The sequence below is a fragment of the Crotalus tigris genome, unplaced genomic scaffold (assembly GCF_016545835.1).
Source record: "Crotalus tigris isolate CLP2741 ecotype Arizona unplaced genomic scaffold, ASM1654583v1 scf7180000018371.15429387391:27106975, whole genome shotgun sequence".
Taxonomy (NCBI): Eukaryota; Metazoa; Chordata; class Lepidosauria; order Squamata; family Viperidae; genus Crotalus; species Crotalus tigris.
Window position 1 is genome coordinate 2,860,915 of NW_024096970.1, and position 20,273 is coordinate 2,881,187.

At 35.5% G+C, this 20,273-nt stretch overlaps 1 protein-coding gene across 5 annotated transcripts in view; it reads left to right on the top strand.

Moving 5' to 3' along the window:
- Positions 1–20,273, top strand: part of LOC120311526 (sine oculis binding protein homolog) — a 159,123-nt gene that overhangs the window by 39,679 nt on the left and 99,171 nt on the right. For 3 of the 5 annotated variants that reach the window (XR_005557643.1, XM_039351121.1, XM_039351123.1), the window contains exon 4: positions 10,289–10,440. Coding sequence is in view for 4 of the 5 variants with exons in the window: in XM_039351121.1 (XP_039207055.1) it covers positions 10,289–10,440 (152 nt within the window). In the remaining variant the exon portion in view is untranslated. Of the gene's footprint in view, positions 1–791; positions 820–10,288; positions 10,441–20,273 lie in introns of those variants that run through there. The other 2 variants (XM_039351124.1, XM_039351122.1) reach the window with 2 other exon arrangements.

Below are 20,273 nucleotides of genomic sequence, written 5' to 3' on the forward strand. Positions count from 1 at the left end.
GGTGGCAAAAAACCCCAAGGCTATATAGATACATGCTTCTCTTATTCTATTTCTTTCTTTTTTAGAAATAAAAGATTAGGAAGTATTATATGTTCCATTTTTCCTGGTTTGGGGAAAGTAAAGGAAACTTCTTTTTCCATATCTCTGCTTGATCCTTCATGTACTTCTTTTAAGTACAATATATTATACCTTCGTTTTGCTAAGCATTGCATATGCTATATATGGGATAGCCGTTCTGCTTATATTTATGCAACATCTAGCAAGTTGCATAATGTTACTGATATATGCTTTCCACTAATATTACTTTGGATCCATTTAGTAAGAGTCTTGCTCTAAATTATCTATTGATTTTAAAGGATAAAACCACAACCTTGAATTGAGCCCAGGTAGCAACTGGCCACTCAGATTAAAATTTAGAATATGATACGATAATAATATGGTATACCGATTGGCAGTGTAATAACATCATTTTACACCATTTGAAGTTGTTCAAGGTTAGTCCCAAACAACATATAATAATTGTCTAGCCATCATGTAACCAAAGCATGGTTATCTTTATGCTTTTCCAATCAGCTTAGGAACTGTTTTAACTGTTGCAGTAAACTGCACTATTCAATTATCTGGATTTAATTTCAGCTTCTTCAAGGGTACTCAGTACTACCTCAACAACTCAGCCATACTTAGTATAGTGAGCATATTAACGACTCTTTGCTGTACTATAAAATTTTATGTGTCCTCTCTCATCAGGTTCATATATCTATTAAGGGGGCATTATCGATTGGGAGAATGCCATCATTGTTCCTGTATACAAACTGAAAGGTACCAAGAGTGAATGCAAAAAATTTAGGGGGATTAATGTGTTAAGTGTGCCTGACAGAATTCTGCTTGAAACAAGTATGAGAAATGACAATGAATAAAACTTGGGGAATGAAGTGTGGAATTATCTGGGCAGAAGCTGTGAAGATCACATTTTCACTCTTCAGCAGATCATTCACAAATGCATAACTGAAAGAAAAAAAATTATTGGATGTTGATGTTGTTTGATATTGTATGACTGCATTTGATAAAGAGAACAGATTTGGATTATGGAATGTTTTGCACAAGTATGGAGTTGCTAAAGTGGATAAAAACAGTGGATGAGGGAAGTAAAACATGCACTGGACTGCTTAGTGAATGATTAAACAGTAGGGAGTAGGACCAGAATGTGTGATGTTTCTCTGAATGTCTAATATATTTATGAATAAATATGTAGATTAGTGATATGAATATGCATATACTTTTATGTGCAGACAGGACCATGTTGTAGGTTGAAAACACAAATGATTTGCAGCTAGTGCTAACTGGACTGTGTGAGAGAAGAACATGAAAGTAAGATGAATATATCAAAACCCATAGTAGATAAATTTTGTCAGGAGTGAATAAATGCATATTAGACATACTTGGTGAAAAACTGGAGTAAATTCATGAATTTGTGTACCTTGGTAAAATACTAAAGATGGTAAACTGATGGAGAAGTAATAGGATATAGATAGTGAATGGTTTGTAATCTGTTTTCGGTTATGAATATTTTTTGAAAGAAGTGAAAATGATTCTGCCCATTTTGTTATACATAAGTCAGAGTCTGTTATGTCCAGACAAACATAAAAGCATGCTAAATTCAGAAGGAATAATTAAGAAGTGTCTGTGATTAAAAAAAAGAAGAAGAGATAGAGTCAAAAATAAAAAGTCTGAAAAGGTTGCAGAATGAATGTGGACTGACTATAAAGCGAATGAGCAGTACAAAATAGCTACATAGAGATAGTTTGGTCATACAGAAAAAATGAATAAAGATTAAATTGTAAAACCAGTTTGTGAAGAAAGCGGAAATGGGTTTTGAGGAAGGATAACACTAAGAAAGTTGTGGTTGAATAGAGTTGATAAGATCCTCAAAAGGAGAGATCTGAAAAATTTAAAGAACAAGAAGTACTGTTTGAAGCACTGGATATAATGAAAGCAAGGATCTTTATAAAGATAGGTCAGATGTGAGGGATCAGAAGTTGAAAAGGCAGGTGCTACTTTTTATCAGTGCCTTCTTAAAGAAGTTATGTCTTTTCCTGGGTGGTACAGTAGCCCCATACTTCCAGGAAAATAAGCTTTTGAATTAAAAGCAGAATACCTTCTCTCAGTGGTGGGATTCAGCCAGTTCGTACCAGTTCAGCAGAACCGGTAGCTAATTTTTTGTTGCCCAGGCCCAGAATGGACTTCTGGAAGTGGCATCCACACAGAGAATTGGTTGTTCACATATTTGAATCCCACCACTGCCTTCTCCACTCCAAAGCTGTGCTGGAATGTACAACTGGAGGAGTGGGAGAGGGGAATCTCAGCAATTGCACCATGGTTTCTGAGGGAGAAAGCAACATGTTCCAGAGACGGGCCCAAGATAGGAGACTGTGCAGTCTTGAACTGGTTGGGAGAGGGAGGAAAAATTTTAGGGTAGTTACACCATAGAATCTCCCAGAATGTATCTATTAGGTTAGAACAGTGGTTCTCAACCTTTTTAATGCCGCGACCCCCAACCGGTCGTAAGTCGAGGACTACTCAACCGGTCGTAAGTCGAGGACTACTCAACTGGTGCAGCACCGTTTGCAGAATGGGACTTTTGGCGGGCTCAGCAGAGTAGAGACAGCCTGGACAATTCCTATTGGCTTTTGAAAGCCAATAGAATTAGACTCTATTCAAGAGAGTCTATTTATTCAAGAGAGTCTATTCTATTGGCTTTCAAAAGCCAACAGAATAAAAGGGAGTAGCACAGCTAAGGAAAAAGGGAAAAAAATGGCGGACTGCGTTGTTTGGCGACCCCTGTGAAATGGTTGTTCAACCCCAAATGGGGTCCCGACCCACAGGTTGAGAACCACTGGGTTAGAAGATAATAGCTTTAATCTGATGAGATTTGGTCTATTATGTATAAGCAAATAAAGAATTGGACTCATTTGGATTTTACTGTGACATCTTTGGGTTTGGGCCTCACAAAAGCTTCTTGTTGCATCCTGTCAGAATCTCAAAGCAAACATTAATTTCTTTGGCTTTCTCATTCTTAATTGTGTGTGTGTGTGTGAGAGAGAGGGGGGGAGGGAGGGAGGGAGAGAGAGAGAGAGAGAGAGAGAGAGAGAGAATTGTATAACATTGCTTACTCCTAAAGGTACAGCATGGTAGATTACTTAGGTAGGTAGGTAGGTAGATGTAAAACCATAAACTATTTTCCCAGATTACCTTTCAACCCAGATCCAACAGAAAAAAATGGATCATTGCCTGGTGATTTGTATAATATTTGACTAGCATCATACTAGAAATATCCAGACAGTTCCAGACAGAAATAGCCCAACAAGAAAATGGTTCATACATTTCTGAAATGTGGCAGACTGTTCTGTAAATCATTCATTTTAAATGGAAGAGCAGCTAGTGATGGTGTAGAGCGGGAACTCATTGAACATTCTGCTTAATTAAGACTTAAAATGGCACTGCAAACTTTTGATGATTAATTGAAGCATGCATTTGCCTGATGCATATTTAGTTATTATAATGTGATAATTTTATCTTGTTATACAGACAGTTCCCACGGGGAGCATGATTTAACACTGTGAACACTGTGTTTATTGCATTGTTCATTAAGAAACATACAAAGGCTGGTAAACAATAAGGAGACAGTAATAACTGTCTCTACAATAGTTTAGTTTTGACCCATTTCCACCTATAAAGTTATAACCTTGGAGTAGGAAATATAACTCGGAACGCCCTGAATAACTCTGAATAATAGAGGCAATCATTTTAGTCCTCCAACAGCAAGGAATTTGTGTTGATATTACTGCTCTGTTTACAACAGCACAGATGTTTATTGAGATAAACAGTTCAGATATTTTATTGTTTGTGTTTCCAAAACTGCGTTTGCATTTTTTAACACATGCTGTTTTAAATATGCTTTTACAGCATCATAGAAAAAGTGACAGGTAACTAACAAGATTTTATTCTGGTGTAGTTCGTTTTGAGGCTATTAATATGAAGATTTTATTCTTTTGACTTGAGGTAAATAAGCTCGTTCTAGATTTCAAGTACACAAAAATGACACTAGTGGTATCACTGATTCTGAAAAACGTCCAGTGTAATAATTTTAGATCATCTGTATTTTGTAAACATTTATGATACAGGTAGTCTTCCATTTACAACAGTTCATTTAGTGATTGTCTGAAGTTACAATGACACTGAAAAAAGTGACTTATGTGTGTGTGTGTGTGAGAGAGAGAGAGGGGGGGAGAGGGAGGGAGGGAGAGAGAGAGAGAGAGAGAGAGAGAGAGAGAGAGTGAGTTGCAGCAATTCCATCATCATGTGATCAAAATTCAGACACTTGGCAACTAAGTCATATTTATGACGGTTGCCGTGTCCCTGGGGTCATGTGATCACCTTTTGCGACCTTCTGACAAGCAAAGTCAACGGGGAAGCCAGATTCACTTAGCAGCTGCAACGATTCACTTCACAGCTGTGGCCCGAAAGGTTGAGGCAAAACTCACTTAACAACTGTCTCACTTAGCCACAAAAAATTTAGGCTCAATTGTGGTCATAAGTCAAGGACTACCTGTAGTTAGAAGCAAGATAACTGAATATCTCCTGTTCATTTCAATGTATAAACACGATATTTTATGATGAAGAACTTCATTGTTGGAATATTTTTTTCTTGAGGATACGTTGGGACATATTATTTTATATACAAAAGTCAGGCTGCTCTGAAATGTTAGCTAGATTTACAGTTTCATTGACAATTTGACTTATTTGTAAATGAGAAATAATTCCAGATTCCCTTCCGTTGGAGTGTAGGTTTAGAACTTGTTCCTGCCATTCAGAATATTTGTGTTAAGCATGCTTGGTTACTTAGAAAAAACAAAGGGGAAACAAGTGGGGCCAACCCATTACAAAAGATTGCTGGTTGGTCTTGCTGACAATGCCAGCCAGCTAATTGTTTTTTTTCCCCCCAGGATATTCAACATTCTGTGGCCATTGCATACCAAGATTTTTAATTATTATTTCTGAAAACTTTGGGCTTTTCTTAAGCCTGCTAATACATTCTAATGCTTGCCTAGTTACCGGTGATAATCCTTGACAGGATTAATTAATTATTATGAAGGAAATACCATTTAGATTTTCTCCTTCTCTTATCTATAATAAATATAATAATTTACCATGAACATTTTTATGCTTTTTATCTTTCACTGATATCATTTGATTCCAAACAGTTTTTTTATTTTATCTATCTATTGTGTCTGTGATCCCATGTTTAGTATCAGTATATGAATTGTGTTTTTGCTAATGGAAACATTCAGCAACAAATTACTATAAGATGCATTCTAGGCCAGTGGCCATTATGACCACTTGAATATCTATAGGCAGTAAAGAACAAGATCCAAGAAAACACAAGGCAGACAGTTATAAGCAGTGATGATGTTACCTAGTTAGATAATGGCATGCCTGCAAGCAAACAGCCAAGCCCAGAGAGCACCAATAAATCCACAGTTAACAATTGCTAGCTATTGCAATCCAACTGTGTGATATATTGAAGTAGAGCTCATGTTACTGTAGTAGGCCAAATTGTCTGGAGTGGTTTGAGAGAAGCATAATTTAGCAATTTGAAAAATTATCTAGTAAGTATTTTGCAAGTTTTTCCTTGCAAAATTTCAGTGGTGATTTTAATTATTTTGAAGAATAATTTGTGTCATGATACCATGTCCCATTCTTTTATTTCACTGTTTTTCTCATAATTAAATATATGTACTGAGTAATTTAGATTTCTTTTTACTCCATACATACTTCATCTTCATGCCTACCCTACTGCTATTCTATTTTGAAGTAAGCAATCTTATGCAAAGCAGAGTAGAAAAATAAGGAATAGTAAGGATCAGAAATTAATAGCTGAATCTCAGATTCTAGTTTATACCAATACTATACTTAAGCAGAGCTAAGAGTATTTGATATTAATTACTATGGGATGAGATACCTCATCCCCAGTTCTGAATCTGCCTTGCTTCAAAGATCACTCACTAACAACAATCATCCATATACCGGCACTCCATCAATTTAGCCAGATTTTTCTTTTTCCCCCTTTTCTTTTATTTGTTTTAATTTCTTTAAGATTATTATTTAGTTATTAGAACTAAAATATCATGAGAGTATCCAGCCCACTGAGGCATTAAAAAAAAAGGTCTGTATTAATTGTACAAAGAGACAGATAGGAAGGGCAAAAACAGAAATATAGTTGAATGGAAAATATCAAATAGAAGTAGACAACCTGAATATGTTATAATTCATATTTTAAAATATTTTATTATTGTATTATTTGGAAGGAAACCAAGTGAGATTATCCATCCATCCATCCATCCATCCATCCATCCATCCATCCATCCTTTCAATTTATGTGGCTTTCCATCTCAGATTTAAATTGATTAAATAAATACATTAGGAAAAAAGCAATTACCATTTGGTATTTTGCAGTTGCAAATGAAACTATTTTAGAGTTCAGGCATTATCTACATCAGGGGTGCCCAACTCCTGGGCCACGGCCCACTACTGGGCCTTGAACGGTTTGGAACCAGGTCGCGGAAGTGGCAGTTGAGTATGCACACGCAGATCCCCACTTGCATGAGCAGCATCTGAGTGCATGCATACATGCTCCACTTGTGTGAGCAGCATGCACGCATGCTCGCCGCTCATGCAGATGGAGCTACATGTATGTGTCTGCTACTCACCCATCCCCTCTCCCTACACCCTCCCCTGCCGGTCCGCAAAGCTGGAAAGGTTGGGGAACTCTGATCTACATAGTAGGTCTATTGCAAATTGGGTCTTAACTTCGTGCCCAGAGGGGGCTAGGCCATTGCCAGCCTATACTAGAGTAAAAAAGAGTGTTACATGGAGAGCTGTGAGGAAAACACAGAGCTTCTTCAGGTTAGTAACAAGTGGCAGAGCATGTGGTGATCTTTTGTTCTTCGTTATGCTACTTTTTTCCTCCAACATGAGAAGTTAGAAGCAGCATCATCATCTTTCAGCACACCCTGCTAAATGTGAATTAGGAGAACAGGCAACCCAGCACAAGGACAGAATGGTGACTCTGCCAAGCAGTAGGGACAGGGAAGCACTCCTGACTTGGTCTCTGCTAGTGGAAACCTGATTGGCCCTGGCCTGAGCTGTGATGACACCTTGATGCAGAGTTAGGAGATGAGTAAATATGGGATTCAAATGCGTGAATAACTGGTTCTCTGTGTGGATGCCACTTCCGGAAGCCCATTCTGGGCCTGGGCAACAAAAAATTAGCTACCAGTTTTGCCGAAGTGGTGTGAACCGGCTGAATTCCACCACTGAAGTTGTTGCCCTACTTTGGGCCATTGCTTGCCTCCTCTGTTTGTCATTAAGGAGCAAATCATCCAAATACTGCTTGTGAGCTGTGAGTGAGACCCCTGTCATAAAATAATGGGTGTTCATTTCTTCAGAGAGTCTAGTTAGCCTAAAATTCCTAAGTATTTATTTATATATATTTTATTGATTTTTTTTAAACTAACAACCTGATGCTTTGTAAACAGTATGTTGTCTGGATTCACATTTCACAACAATCAATAATAGTCAATTTCTATCATATCATACTCTACATAACAGCTTTCCTTGATTTTCTCCTCTTCCCATATTGTTCTCTTTTGCAAACATTAGGTTAATACAGTTCTTAATATTTTAGTAACAAAGAGGTTAGATATAAACATTTTTCTAACATTTATCCAATTAGTAATAACATCAATATAGAACTTGTTTTCTAGTTAGTCCTCTTGGTTGCATTATATATCCTGTTTTCAACATTCTCATTTAGACCTTTTCCCCACAAAATTAAAATCATTTTTATCTGTTAAGATTTTCTCAAAGTTGATTTAGGGTTCAATATCTGAGCTGTTTCCCTCACAATAATCCTCCCAACAATTACATTTCTCATATCATAAAAAAAAATACAATACTACTCAAAATAAGAAAGAAGAAAAAGAAAAACATATCTCTCTCAAACTAGAATTCATTTATATCCCCCATTTTTTTCATTTTTTAACTCTATTCCATTCGATATTTATTAATTAAGTAATCCATGTTATATTTTAATCATATTAAAACAAATGCTTAATCTTTAAAAATTGCTTCTGATAGGTCCAATCTTCTAATCCAGGGGTATCAAACTCAATTTCACTGAGGGCCGCACCAGCATGGTGGTTGCCCTGGGGGGCTGGGGGTGTATGGCCAGAGTGGGTGCAGCCTACTGGGTGGGCATGGATGGAGTGGGTGTGGCCTACTGGGTGGGTGTGGCCAGTTCTACATCATTCATGTCAAATGTGCCTATGGGGGCCTGGGCAGGAGTGGGATAGATCTGAGGGTCTCTGGCAGAAGGGGGTGGGACCGGGGCAAGTGCCAAGGCATGGTCCACCGGGGCAATTGACAAGATGGCCACCACAAAATTGTACATTGGCTCCCGGCTGGCCTGGGCCAGGGCCAAGGCAGCGGGGGCCATTCCCTCACTGTTTCCAGGATGGCTTTGCGGGCCACATGAAACCACTTTGCAGGCCACATCCGGCCCCCGGGCCTTGTGTTTGACATGTCTGTTCTAATCCCTTGAATCTGATTTTAGGCTTTTTCTTTCACCAAATGGCTTTTCTCATCCATCTATTCCACTTAGTTAAAAGTCTTGCCATTTTCTTGTGGATGTTGTTAAGGATGGGAGAGACAAATCAGTTAAGATGTTGATTTCTTTCTTTTTTTTGTCAAGTCGTAGATTTTTTGGTGTCTCTGTAATCCATTTTGTCACGCTTTTCTTCTTATCTTGTTTTGTGATTCTGGGGTGTGGACTATCTCTTCCAGTTCCAGTGCTTCAGTCATGTCTTATATGTTTTCCTCCATCTGTGTTAAATCATAATTCCTTCCATTGGTAGATTCTTTCATTTTCTGAAAATTCTTGTGTTGTGAGGTTAACGTAAAGATATGTCCATTTATGTCATCAAAGTTGTTTTTAATTTCACTGTGGTTTAGAGCCATTGTTGTTTGGATTAGTTGCAACATAGTGAGCATTTCCTCCTGGAAAGTATTTGGTTTTTCTTGACAAGTTCTTTTTGCAAGCTCTTGAAATTCCATAATAGCTAGAATTCATTTTTTTTTCTTTCTCTGAAAACAGCTTTAAAGTCACAGTCAATAGGTGTTTATCATCCAGGAAGGTCAGTTATGTTTTTTCAATTATAATCTTTGCTTATTGTGGCTGGCCCAGAATGTTTAGCTCTTTTTAAAGATCAAAGAAGTAGGTTATCTGATTCTGGGCATCCTGCCAATACTTATAAGAAAGCAGCTAAAGTTATATTCTCTTCTACCACTAGATGTCAGCAACAATATGTTTTTGTCCTCCTTAATAATTTAATTCGCTGCTTTCTTCCGTGGGAGGGTGAAGTAAAGCTCCCCCTCCTTTCATTTTCAGAGGCTTTTTTGCTTCTTGGGGTATCTTTTCCAAAAGTTCAGGCTATAGAGTAGGAGAGAGAAGATCAAATTTCTGACCTAGTTTCAGCACACTGTTCACCGATGTTATAGTGTGTACTTGTGGACTTTGGCTGCAAGTAGCTTGGGTTGGTTACCGAGGTAGGGCCAACCTTTCTTCTGTCAGGTTAGAGGGAATTTCCTGATCGAACAGGACAACCACCATCATTCCCAAATCGCTGGGTGCCCCTCTTTCTTCACCGCCTCTTTGGGGCGGCTTTAGACTCATTTAGGTTCCCCTGGCAGAGTGAAAAGAGCCGCGGGAAGCAGAGCTTTTGCATTCCTGCGACCGTGCACTACAAGGCAAAACCGAAAGTCCCTAAGTAATAATTTAGCTTCCCTCACTGCATGCAAATAGAATGTCATTTACTAATGCAGTTTCACTACTTTTGCTATAAATGTTCAGTCTAACAAAACTGATAAAATGGAAATGAGTTTATAATCATTATAAGCAGATAATGCTGATGTTACTGTCTGGAACTATAATAGTTAAAGAGGCATGGGAATAAATATAAAAAGTCCAAGGCTTTCCCAAAATGCTAAAAGCTCTTAAAGTTGCAACATGCTCTATTATTTATAAAATAGCTGTACTTTCCATTCAGTTAAACAAGAAGGGATTCCTGGTCATCTGCTTTAGAAATTAGCAGAAAATCCAAAAGGTATAAATGGATGTTTGACACAATGCTTCCTTTGGTATATAAATACTGTCCTTGTCCTTTTGTTGCAGAAGATGATGTATCAAATGTACAAATCATGTGTGCCTGGTGCCAGAAAGTGGGAATCAAACGCTATTCTCTGAGTATGGGGAGCGAAGTGAAATGCTTCTGCAGTGAAAAATGTTTTGCAGCTTGCCGGAGAGCATACTTCAAAAGAAACAAGGTAAGAGAATAGGATTGTAATGCATGCACAATCTGATCCTAAACAATAATTTAAATAGTATTTTAAATAGTATGTACAGTATTTCTTTCTTCTCTTCTCACCCTTTTCAATCCTGTTTCTCAGCATTTCCTTCTGAGCTACCAATACGTTTAATAAAACATACCATATCAGTTGCTTATCAGTTAGGCATTTTACACAGGTAGTCCTTGACTTACAACCATTTCTCCTAGTGATCATTACAATAGCACTTAAAAGAGTGACTCATGACTGGTTTTCACATGTACGACTGTTGCCGCATCCCCATGGTCATTGACCAACATTCAGCCACTTGGCAACTGGCATGTACTTATGACTGTTGCACTGTCCTGGGGTCACGTGATCACAAAATCAACGGAGAAGCCAGATTTACTTAACAACTGTGGCAAGAAAGATCATGAAATGGGACAAACTCGCTTAATAATTGTGTTGCTTAGCAACAAAAAATGTTTGGCTCAGTTGTGGTTGTAAGTCAAAGACTACCTGTATTCTTATAAGGGCCAATGTATTGTCAGATAAAGCTATTCATGCTGGATTATATAAGAGCCACACATATTCTAATTACATTTACAGTCTTGTAAATCTTGTTGCCAATACTGGTAGAATCTTAAAATCAATGATTTCAAAGCAGCAGGAATACAAATCTTATTCAGAGGTATGCTAGATTACATTACTAAAAAATGTGTTGCTTCAGCTGACAACAGGATTAGAACATTGATTCTGAGGGCTTTTGTAATGACTTGAGTTGACTGAAATTTATGTTTTTCTCTCATTAATTAATTTAGCACATTTTTAAACATTTCATACATTTTTGTTTATTCATAACTAGTCTAGGGACTATTCTGAAGTATGTAATATTTCATTTTGCCTTGAACTGAAATGCAGGTTTAATATTCACTAATAAAACTTATGTTTTAAGGTTTATTTAAAGCAATGGGAATAGCTTTCATTTACATATAGTTAGAAGCCAAGGGTTTGAAATAAAATTTATTCTACTTGCTATAACCAATATTAATAAATGATGAGGCATCATTTATTAGTATAAAGCATATATAAATGAATAATTGAATCAAATTGCATACCTTTATTATTAGTATAAATTTGATTTGTAATTGCTGCAATCAAATTTTTATGGACCCTGTAATACTTTGATAGAAGCTTTAATTGTATCTCAATGTTTGTCGTATCTATAATCGCGAGATCACTCTGAATTTTAATTGTGTTTACTGATAGTGGACATCAAAAGAGCATAAAGCAAATATATTAGTCTGTTGAGGTTTTGATACTGCTCTTCAATTAGATTTCCAGAACAAGTTACATCACAGAATGACCAATCAAAGTAAAAATAATGAAGTAATGTAATGAAAAAAAAAATACTTTAACACAATCATTAAATAAAAGGATTTCTATGGAAGGGCTATCTGAGCTGGGCTGCAAAAATCTATTTGATCATGAGATGTCAGTAAAGAGAAACAAAAAAATTATCTGACTGCTCTCCATTGATTGTCAGGGTTTTACAGTCATTGAAGAGCATTAAAAAAAATTCCAAATACTAGGAATATTTGTATATTTGAAATTAATATTGAAATGATATTTAAACATATGTTGTAAATAGTGTTCAAACTGACTTTAAATAAAGTAGGTAGACCAGAAAATTACAGTAATCAAATCTAAAGGAAATGGAGTTAAATTTTAATTATATCTTTTGAAGGGAGGAATGAAATACGTTTGAAAAATTAAATTGAAAATATAAAAATAGAAATATTAAAAGATAATTGCAATTTACTGTAAAACTGCTGATTTAAAAGCATTAAGTAGAATGCAGTGAAATAAATAACAAGATTTTCCAGGTATCCCAACCGTAAAGCCCTCTTTTTTATTTTTTTAATCTGTAATTCTGGTTTATGATTGTAATAAAAAAATCTTCTTCTATTCCAAAGCATTCTTAATAAAATCAGGCCCTATGCTAGCTGTTTGAAAACATTTTACATAAGAAAGGCTGTTAAATTATTTGAGTTCACTTTACTCTTGTTCTTCAAGCTTCTTTTAAGAGCTAATCCCTTTCACTAAATTAACCAGTAATATGTCACTTTCTCAAACACTAAAACAAATCAATAAATAACTTTTTAAAAAAGCAAATGGAAAGCAAGCCATTGTTTAATTCTACCTTTTGCTCCATAACTTTCAAACACCATTCTTTTCTTAAATTTAATACTTACAAATTGTAGTTTAAAAATACCTCAGGAATCAGATGAAAGAATTAGTATCATGAGCAATTTAACCTTCTTGTGCTTGCATTATATTATTTTGCCGGAAGTATTAAATGCATGCAGTTTTTGCTTTTGGATCCATGTAGGTAGATATACACAAATTTTCAGTCTATTCCTAGATTAAAAATATTCCCACTGTGTTTGATCAGATAGGTGTATAATTGAGTTTTGAGATAATGAGAATTAGATTATAAAATATAAAGGACAGGATGCAAGATGCCCTGATTAAAATTACTTTTCATTAGGAGATTTAAAAAAAATTAATTTTACGATATGAGTGGAAACAATCTCACTAGAGATATTCTACGAAGTGGAACATTTAATAACGAAATATTTCCTGAAGCCACTCTTTATGTGTTTGTTTATTTATAACATTTGTATGCTGCCCAAGTCCAGTTATCGGCTGTTGCAAATATTGCTCTTCTGGGAAAGGTGATCAAGAAAATAGCATCATCATAACCTCAGAAACATTTTCATGATGCTACTCCATTTGAACAGTGGCTTTGGCAAAAACATTAGCACTAAAATGTATTGCCTTAGTGGAGGGTGTGAATGAAGCACTGAGTAGAATTCATTGCCATTCCCCATGGTGTCTTTTTGGATTACCTGGCTGGACTTGTGGACCCCGTGTTACAGATTAAGTATGTAGGTAAGTACAGTTTATTGTTGACATTACATGTCAACAATAAATGCATAATGCAGAGAATGAGAGAGAGAGAGAGAGAGAGAGAGAGATAAAATTTTAGCAAACTTACATTTTGTCCAAAGTTCCACTATAGCTACTCCTTGACTTACAACAGTTCATTTAATGACCATTCAAAGTTACAACGGCACTGAAAAAAGTGACTTATGACCGTTTTTCACAGTTACGACCTCCAACATCCCCTTAATCATGTGATCAAAATTCAGATACTTGGCAACTGCTTCATATTTATGATGGTTGCCGTGTCCCAAGGTCATGTGATCACCTTTTGCGGTCTTCTGACAAGCTAAATCAATGAGGAAGCCACATTCACTTAACAATCATGTTACTAATTTAGCAACTGCAGTGATTTACTTAACAACTGAGGCAAGAAAGTTTGTAAAATGGAATAAAACTCACTTAACAAATATCTCGCTTAACAACAGAAATTTTGGGCTCTGTTGTGGTCGTCCGTCGAGGACTACATTAATGTGACTAAATCCTGTGTAAAACTAGCCCCTAGAATACAACCTAACTAAAGATCTTGAAGGTTTGATTGCTACATATTTTAAATTGTTCTGATTTTAAAAGACAGCAAAATAGAAATGGCCACTTGATTGCTAATATGAGAGAAGACATCTGCTAGTAAAAATTCTACCACTTTGCAATCCATGAAGTTGTCAGTAATTTGGCTGTGTGCTTTCGTCTTAATCACATCATAAAAAGATCAGCATAGGACATTGAGGGCGATGTTCTCCATCTGTCTCTGGCCATAAGGGCAAAAATGCTACTCATTCTGTGGAATTTGCTTTCAAGGAAGGAAAGAGAATATCATTTAGAAATGTATTTTGGTAAATTAGGCTACTTGTCAGATTGAACAGGTACTGTATAGAATCTGTTTTCCTTAAACTGAGGATACCAAAGGGAGAACCTTGAGCTTTAGATGAAGACTACGTTTCTTCTTCCAGAGCCAGTCATGCATCTTTCACTATCTCAGGGTTTAATTCCTCTTGAGTGGCATTCGCAGTATTTAAGACTGCACATGTCCTCCTGCTGATTTCCTCCACAATAAGGCCAATAAGAAAATCCAACTAGATAGCAAATAGTCATCTGGGAGGCTAACAGGTTTCTTAAAATGTTTAACAATTTTAGGTGAGTTTTAATAAACTTCAGAACAGTATCATCTCCATTCTTAGGTGTGCAGCAGGCATTAATTTGACTACATTTACAGCTGAGCAATACTGTTCTGATTCCAAATCTCTGTCTTACACAAAATCTGTGGAAATACTTCCCCTTACATTTTGAATGTAACGATAATTAATTGTCTTTTTTCTGGAGTAGAATAATAATCAGAATCATATAATTAGGCAGTTGTTAACACTGTATTTAGGTATACCTTCAGGGATAATGATAAAAATAAATGGCCAAATATTTAAAGGAGGGGCATTGTTTTATTGTAAGGCATTAATTGATCTTTTTTCTTTTTGTATTGTTGTGACCTCATCTTACCACTTTGGTTTTACTGTGTGTGGGTTATCATCAACATTTTTGTCTTGGCAGTAGTCAGTCTAACGTTCTTGATTTTGAAACATAATATGGCCACCGTATCATTAACATTCATACATCATGATGAGTACCTTGCATCTAGCAAGTAAAATGGGAAAATGATTATGAATTCAAGCTGGAACAATATCTTTAATGTAAAAATTGAGCAAGAAGAAAGTCCTGACTTGTCTCTTTATTAAAATAGGGTAAGAGAAAATCCTGTTGGGACATTTTCTGGGCATATATATTGGTTCTCTCAAGCCTTTCCCCAAACCTAAAGAAAGCAATGAAAACATAGCTGGGGTGAAATCAATAAATGCAAATGAGTGCAAATGAAATCAATAATATATTTTGAATCAAGGCCTTCAAAGAAATGAAGTAATTGATTATGTTATGATTCTTGCAAGATCCTACTTACTCTAAGTAGAAGATATTAGGATATTATGCCCAGTCCTCCAGGTAATAAACTAAACCAGGGTCCCCAACCCCTGGTCCGTGGACCAGTACTGGGCCATGGCATGCCAGCAACCGGGCCGCACAAACAAGCAAAGCCCAATCCATGAGATGCAGGCAGCACACAAAACCACGCCCCCTCTGGTCCACGGAAAAAACTCTTCACAGAACCGGTCCCTGATGCCTAAAAGGTTAGGGACCCTTGCACTAAACTATTGCTGTCCTCTGTCTCAGGACAGATATAATGAAGGTATTCAAAGGTAAATTCCAACTAGATATTAGAAAAAGCTTCCATGCAGGAAAAGTGATTTGATACTGGAATCAATTACACAGAACATTTATGGTATCATTGTTGGATAAGTTTAAGTAGAGGCTACATAGCTGTCTGTTCAGGATGTTTTAATTTGGATTCCTGTTCTGAGCAGGGAGTTGATATTTAAGTGTGTGATTTGGAAGTTATTCTTGGAATAGAAGGGCATCACTGATGGGCAACCCTTATAGAGTTTTTTTTTGTTATTTATATCCTACTTTTTTTATTTTACAAATAACTTAAGGTGGCGAACATACCTAATACTCCTTCCTTCTCCTATTATAGCATCATCTTAGATATAATCTTAGATATAATACTAAAACTGGAGAATAGAAAAAGTTTAAGGTTTAGTCAGTGACCTTTAAACTGCCACTGCTAGATCGTTGTATACCTGTCTTCTCCATTAGTTTAGTGTTGTTTATGTATTTGAGGTTATGCCATTCTACAGCTTCTCATTTTTCAAATAGAGAATTATAGTCACATTTCACCTGTCTTATGCATGTTTTATACAGCACATCTCTGCAACAATATTGTGTTAGGTTACAATAAATATGGTATAGCTGCTATTTTCTGCTAACTGATAGGTCTTTGTGGTCATTTCATTTATGGCTTCAATTCCTAAGGGGTTGTGTTAGGCAGACTCCTTCTCTGACCTGAAAAAGAAACGCAGCAATAACCATTTAGACTAGCATGGGAAAAATAGTAGCAAGGGAATAATCACGAATGCTTCAGAAATAAAAAAATAAATCTCATTATTAAATGTTATATTTTAAAACACTCTGTGGGATTTTGTATATAGCACATTTTCCATTCATTTACAAATATTAATCTGAGTCATTATAAGAACCACCTGAATATTGTTTTAAAATGTATCCAACTACCACGAGAACATATGCTACAAAATGTTGGGGCAAAATCAAACTTTCTAATAATGGAAATCTGATTATTTATCAGGAATTTCTCCTGTTTTTCTATATACTGTGGGCTTTTCTGTTTTCCTAAAATCTACTATATAGGGTCTCCCAACTTTCCAAAGCAGATTTTCAGGATTTGAAAATTCTATAGATAGGGAACACAATTGATGTCTTCCAGCTCCTTCAGTGGGAAAGAAATGTGAGCCATAAACTTAAGAATAAATCAGAATGTAAGAGCATGAAGGGTCCATTCACTTTTATGAGCAATTTTGGCATTGTTGTATTCAAATGATTTATTTAGCTAACCACAAACATTATTTGGAAAGGAATATAATTGTTTAAAATATGTGTACTTTTCTCAGAACATTGGAACAATTTATTCTGTTGAATATTATCTTTTAAACTCTGTATTGAAGTAGAGGTTCAGTGCTTCTGAATGTGTAGATAAAATGTTATGCAAAGTTCAGAGAGAGGATTATGGCAGATCCCTAATAATAGTACCTGGGTCTTGATTATCTTTGGTCTAAGAGTTTAGCAAATATAATAACACAAAACTGCTTATTAATTCAGATAGTTAAGAGTATTTCACTCTGAATTTACCTGCTCAGATTACTATGCTAACACACTTACCTGAAAGCAGATATCATTGAATCCAATCAGGTAGGTTTACAGAAGATTTATTTTGGGATTTGCCAATGTTATAGCTGGGGAATTAGCAAAGATGGTTGTATTTGGACTATTCCACCATCTTTGTATTGTCAAATTTCAGAGCAAGACTAGGTGCTTAGCAGCCCATGGCAAATGATTGCAGAAGTTGACATCTAAAATAGCTTATAAACAGCTCTTCTGACCTAGCTGGTGCAAAATACTGTGATCCTCTTATTTCCAGGTTTCAGATACCTAGGTGCCTTAAACTTTATATGCCCTGGCTGCCAGGTAATTTTTAGTCCCTATTAATTTAGACCTATTTTTAGACCCAACTAATACTAACTTTTATAGCCTATGTACTGACTTTTTTGTATTTGATATTCAAAGAGAAATGGCAAATAGAATTTCAGTTGCAAGATAAGGTAGTCAATTTTCATAATTGCAAATGATTTTATCAACATTTTCAGAAGTTAGGGCTGTGTGATAATTTAGTGTTAAATCTTTAAATACTTATATTTTCTTATTTTAATCTTTATTCAAGCAAGTTTAGGTGGGAAATTATGTGTTTCGAAAAATCCTGGTAAGATTATGATTAATAGAATACTATATAAATGCAAGCAGATAGTATGTATAGGCTGAATAGAAATAAATATATGTAAAATGTAAGCAAAATGGCATTTTGGAAAGAATAGCTATTGATGTATATGTATGCACTATGATTTCCTATAAGGTATATTTAAAAATAACAAGTTGTCTATTAAATAGATACTGATGTAATGTTGCGGAGCAATCTCTTTTGAGAAAACTTTTTCTAATTGTTTTGATTGCTGCATGATTAATATGTTTATGAGTATACCATATTAGGAGTAAATGCATAATATTTTTCATCAGAATTCATGTAGATATCTATGGAGAAGCTTCTCGGGCTTAAATATACAAACTAAAAAATAACTTGATATAATTATTAGAGCTTTGAAGGCAAAACACACGATCTTCTTTAAAGCACTCTTAGGTATCTGCTGTCTGCAGTTCCAGAAGGAAATTGCTTTCCTCCTGGGATTTCACAGCTGTCCTTCACAGATGCAATGTCACTCTGGGAAAAGAAGAATATGGATTAAGGTGCTGCATACAGATGTTGTATGAATGTCCCTGTATACTCTGAAACACCTTTTTGCTTTGGAATCTAAAGGGCTGCTCAGCCCTAATAATTATGTCCCTTCTGAGCCAATATGTAATGTCAGAATATTGACATATGAAAACTTGGAAGCATTAAAAGAGAAATCAGAATTTTAACATTTCAGGTCTAGTAGAATTTTCTATTGGTTGCATCAGCTTTCCCTAACTTGATGACTTTCAGATATGGTAGACTTCAGTTTCTGAAGTTCAGCACACATGGAAGACACTTGGATGAAAAAGTTTTCTATGATTACTCAAGTAATCCATGGAATTAGAAAAAAAATAATTTATATCTTATTATACTTTTTCTCTGTTTCCTGTTGCTTAAATCTATCTTGAGCGGCTGATATTTGCAAGGTTTGCAACATAAACTACATGCAAACCAGCAATTTGCTAAAATAGTAAGAACATTTTCTTGGTGGGTGTGAAATATATTTAACCACAGGTACAATTTTATAAACACGTAGCAATGGAAAACAAGGTTAACTGAACAATGTTTTGAACTTAAGATATAAGCCTAGATATTCTTAGAGGCAGAAATAACAGAAAGCCAATATATATATAATTAACACTTGGAAAGCTTAACCGACCATAGCATCATCATCATAAAAGTTTTAAATAAGCCCATACAATTCATGTTAGGTTCCAGTTTAATTTCAGTCTGGAACATTCTTTTCGTGGTCTTTTGCTTCAGTTAGATACATGTTTGTTTGCTTATTATTATTTTTTTAAGTTAGCCAGAAAATGTCTTAGAATTAAGGAATTCTTTGGATTCTATAAGTCTTGTTAGAGGAGGACAATAATTATTTAATTAATTCTCAAGTTGTACAAGGAACTGCTACTAACAGCTCATTCTTTATGATGAAATAGTCCATTCATGACAGTAAGTTAGTGTTTCATTTTCTTGAGATATGTATAAAGGAGAGATTTAGTGGGATTTCATTTTCCTTATATCCTCCAATTCCCATTTGAAATGATCACTCATGACATTTCTTCAATATTCTGGGAGAGTACTTGGGGGAAGCCAAAACAATGAATTATAAATTATTGATTTTCATTATATTCCATAACTCTTCATTATTTCAGAACTGTAACTACATTTAAAGTGTTTTCATAAATGTGAAATAAAGAAATGAGTAAATATATTTTCTGGAGGACTCATGGGGGGAGGTTATATAATCACATCCATGATTTTTATTATTTTTTTTTTTTTTACAAATGTCACTCAGACTTGTCTAGCCTTTACATAGGTTAAAGAACATTGGTTATCTTGGTATTTGCTGCATGACATACAGTTGTGCTCTAGCACAACTCAGATCAGTTTCTGAGTCTCTCTGATTCAGTTTAAAGAAACCTGTCTTAAAGAACTCAGCACTTACAATTTCTCTGCCAATAACTGTGGAACTATGAGGACATATTTATTCACAGGTCGTATAGCTAAGAGTACTAAAATAAAGGCACATTCAATCATTTTAAAAAAACTTCCTGAAATCTCCTTAGTAATAAGTGCAATATTTTAGGCACTGACTGCTGCCACCAATATAACCCTAATGGAGCTACTTATCAGGGTGTCATGCTCAGTGAACAGCTCATTGTCCATCTGTTGCAATCCAATGCCCCAAATGTGAATCAAATGCTCATGTCCACATAATTAGAAGGTATCCAAACCAATTAAAAGGCATGTAAAGTTAAAATTATCGGCGTTACACCATATTACATCAGTTATTTTGTGACATTACTGGTTAAATATATCTGAATGTACTAGTTATGATTTATTTTGCTCTTGGAATCAGGGAGCT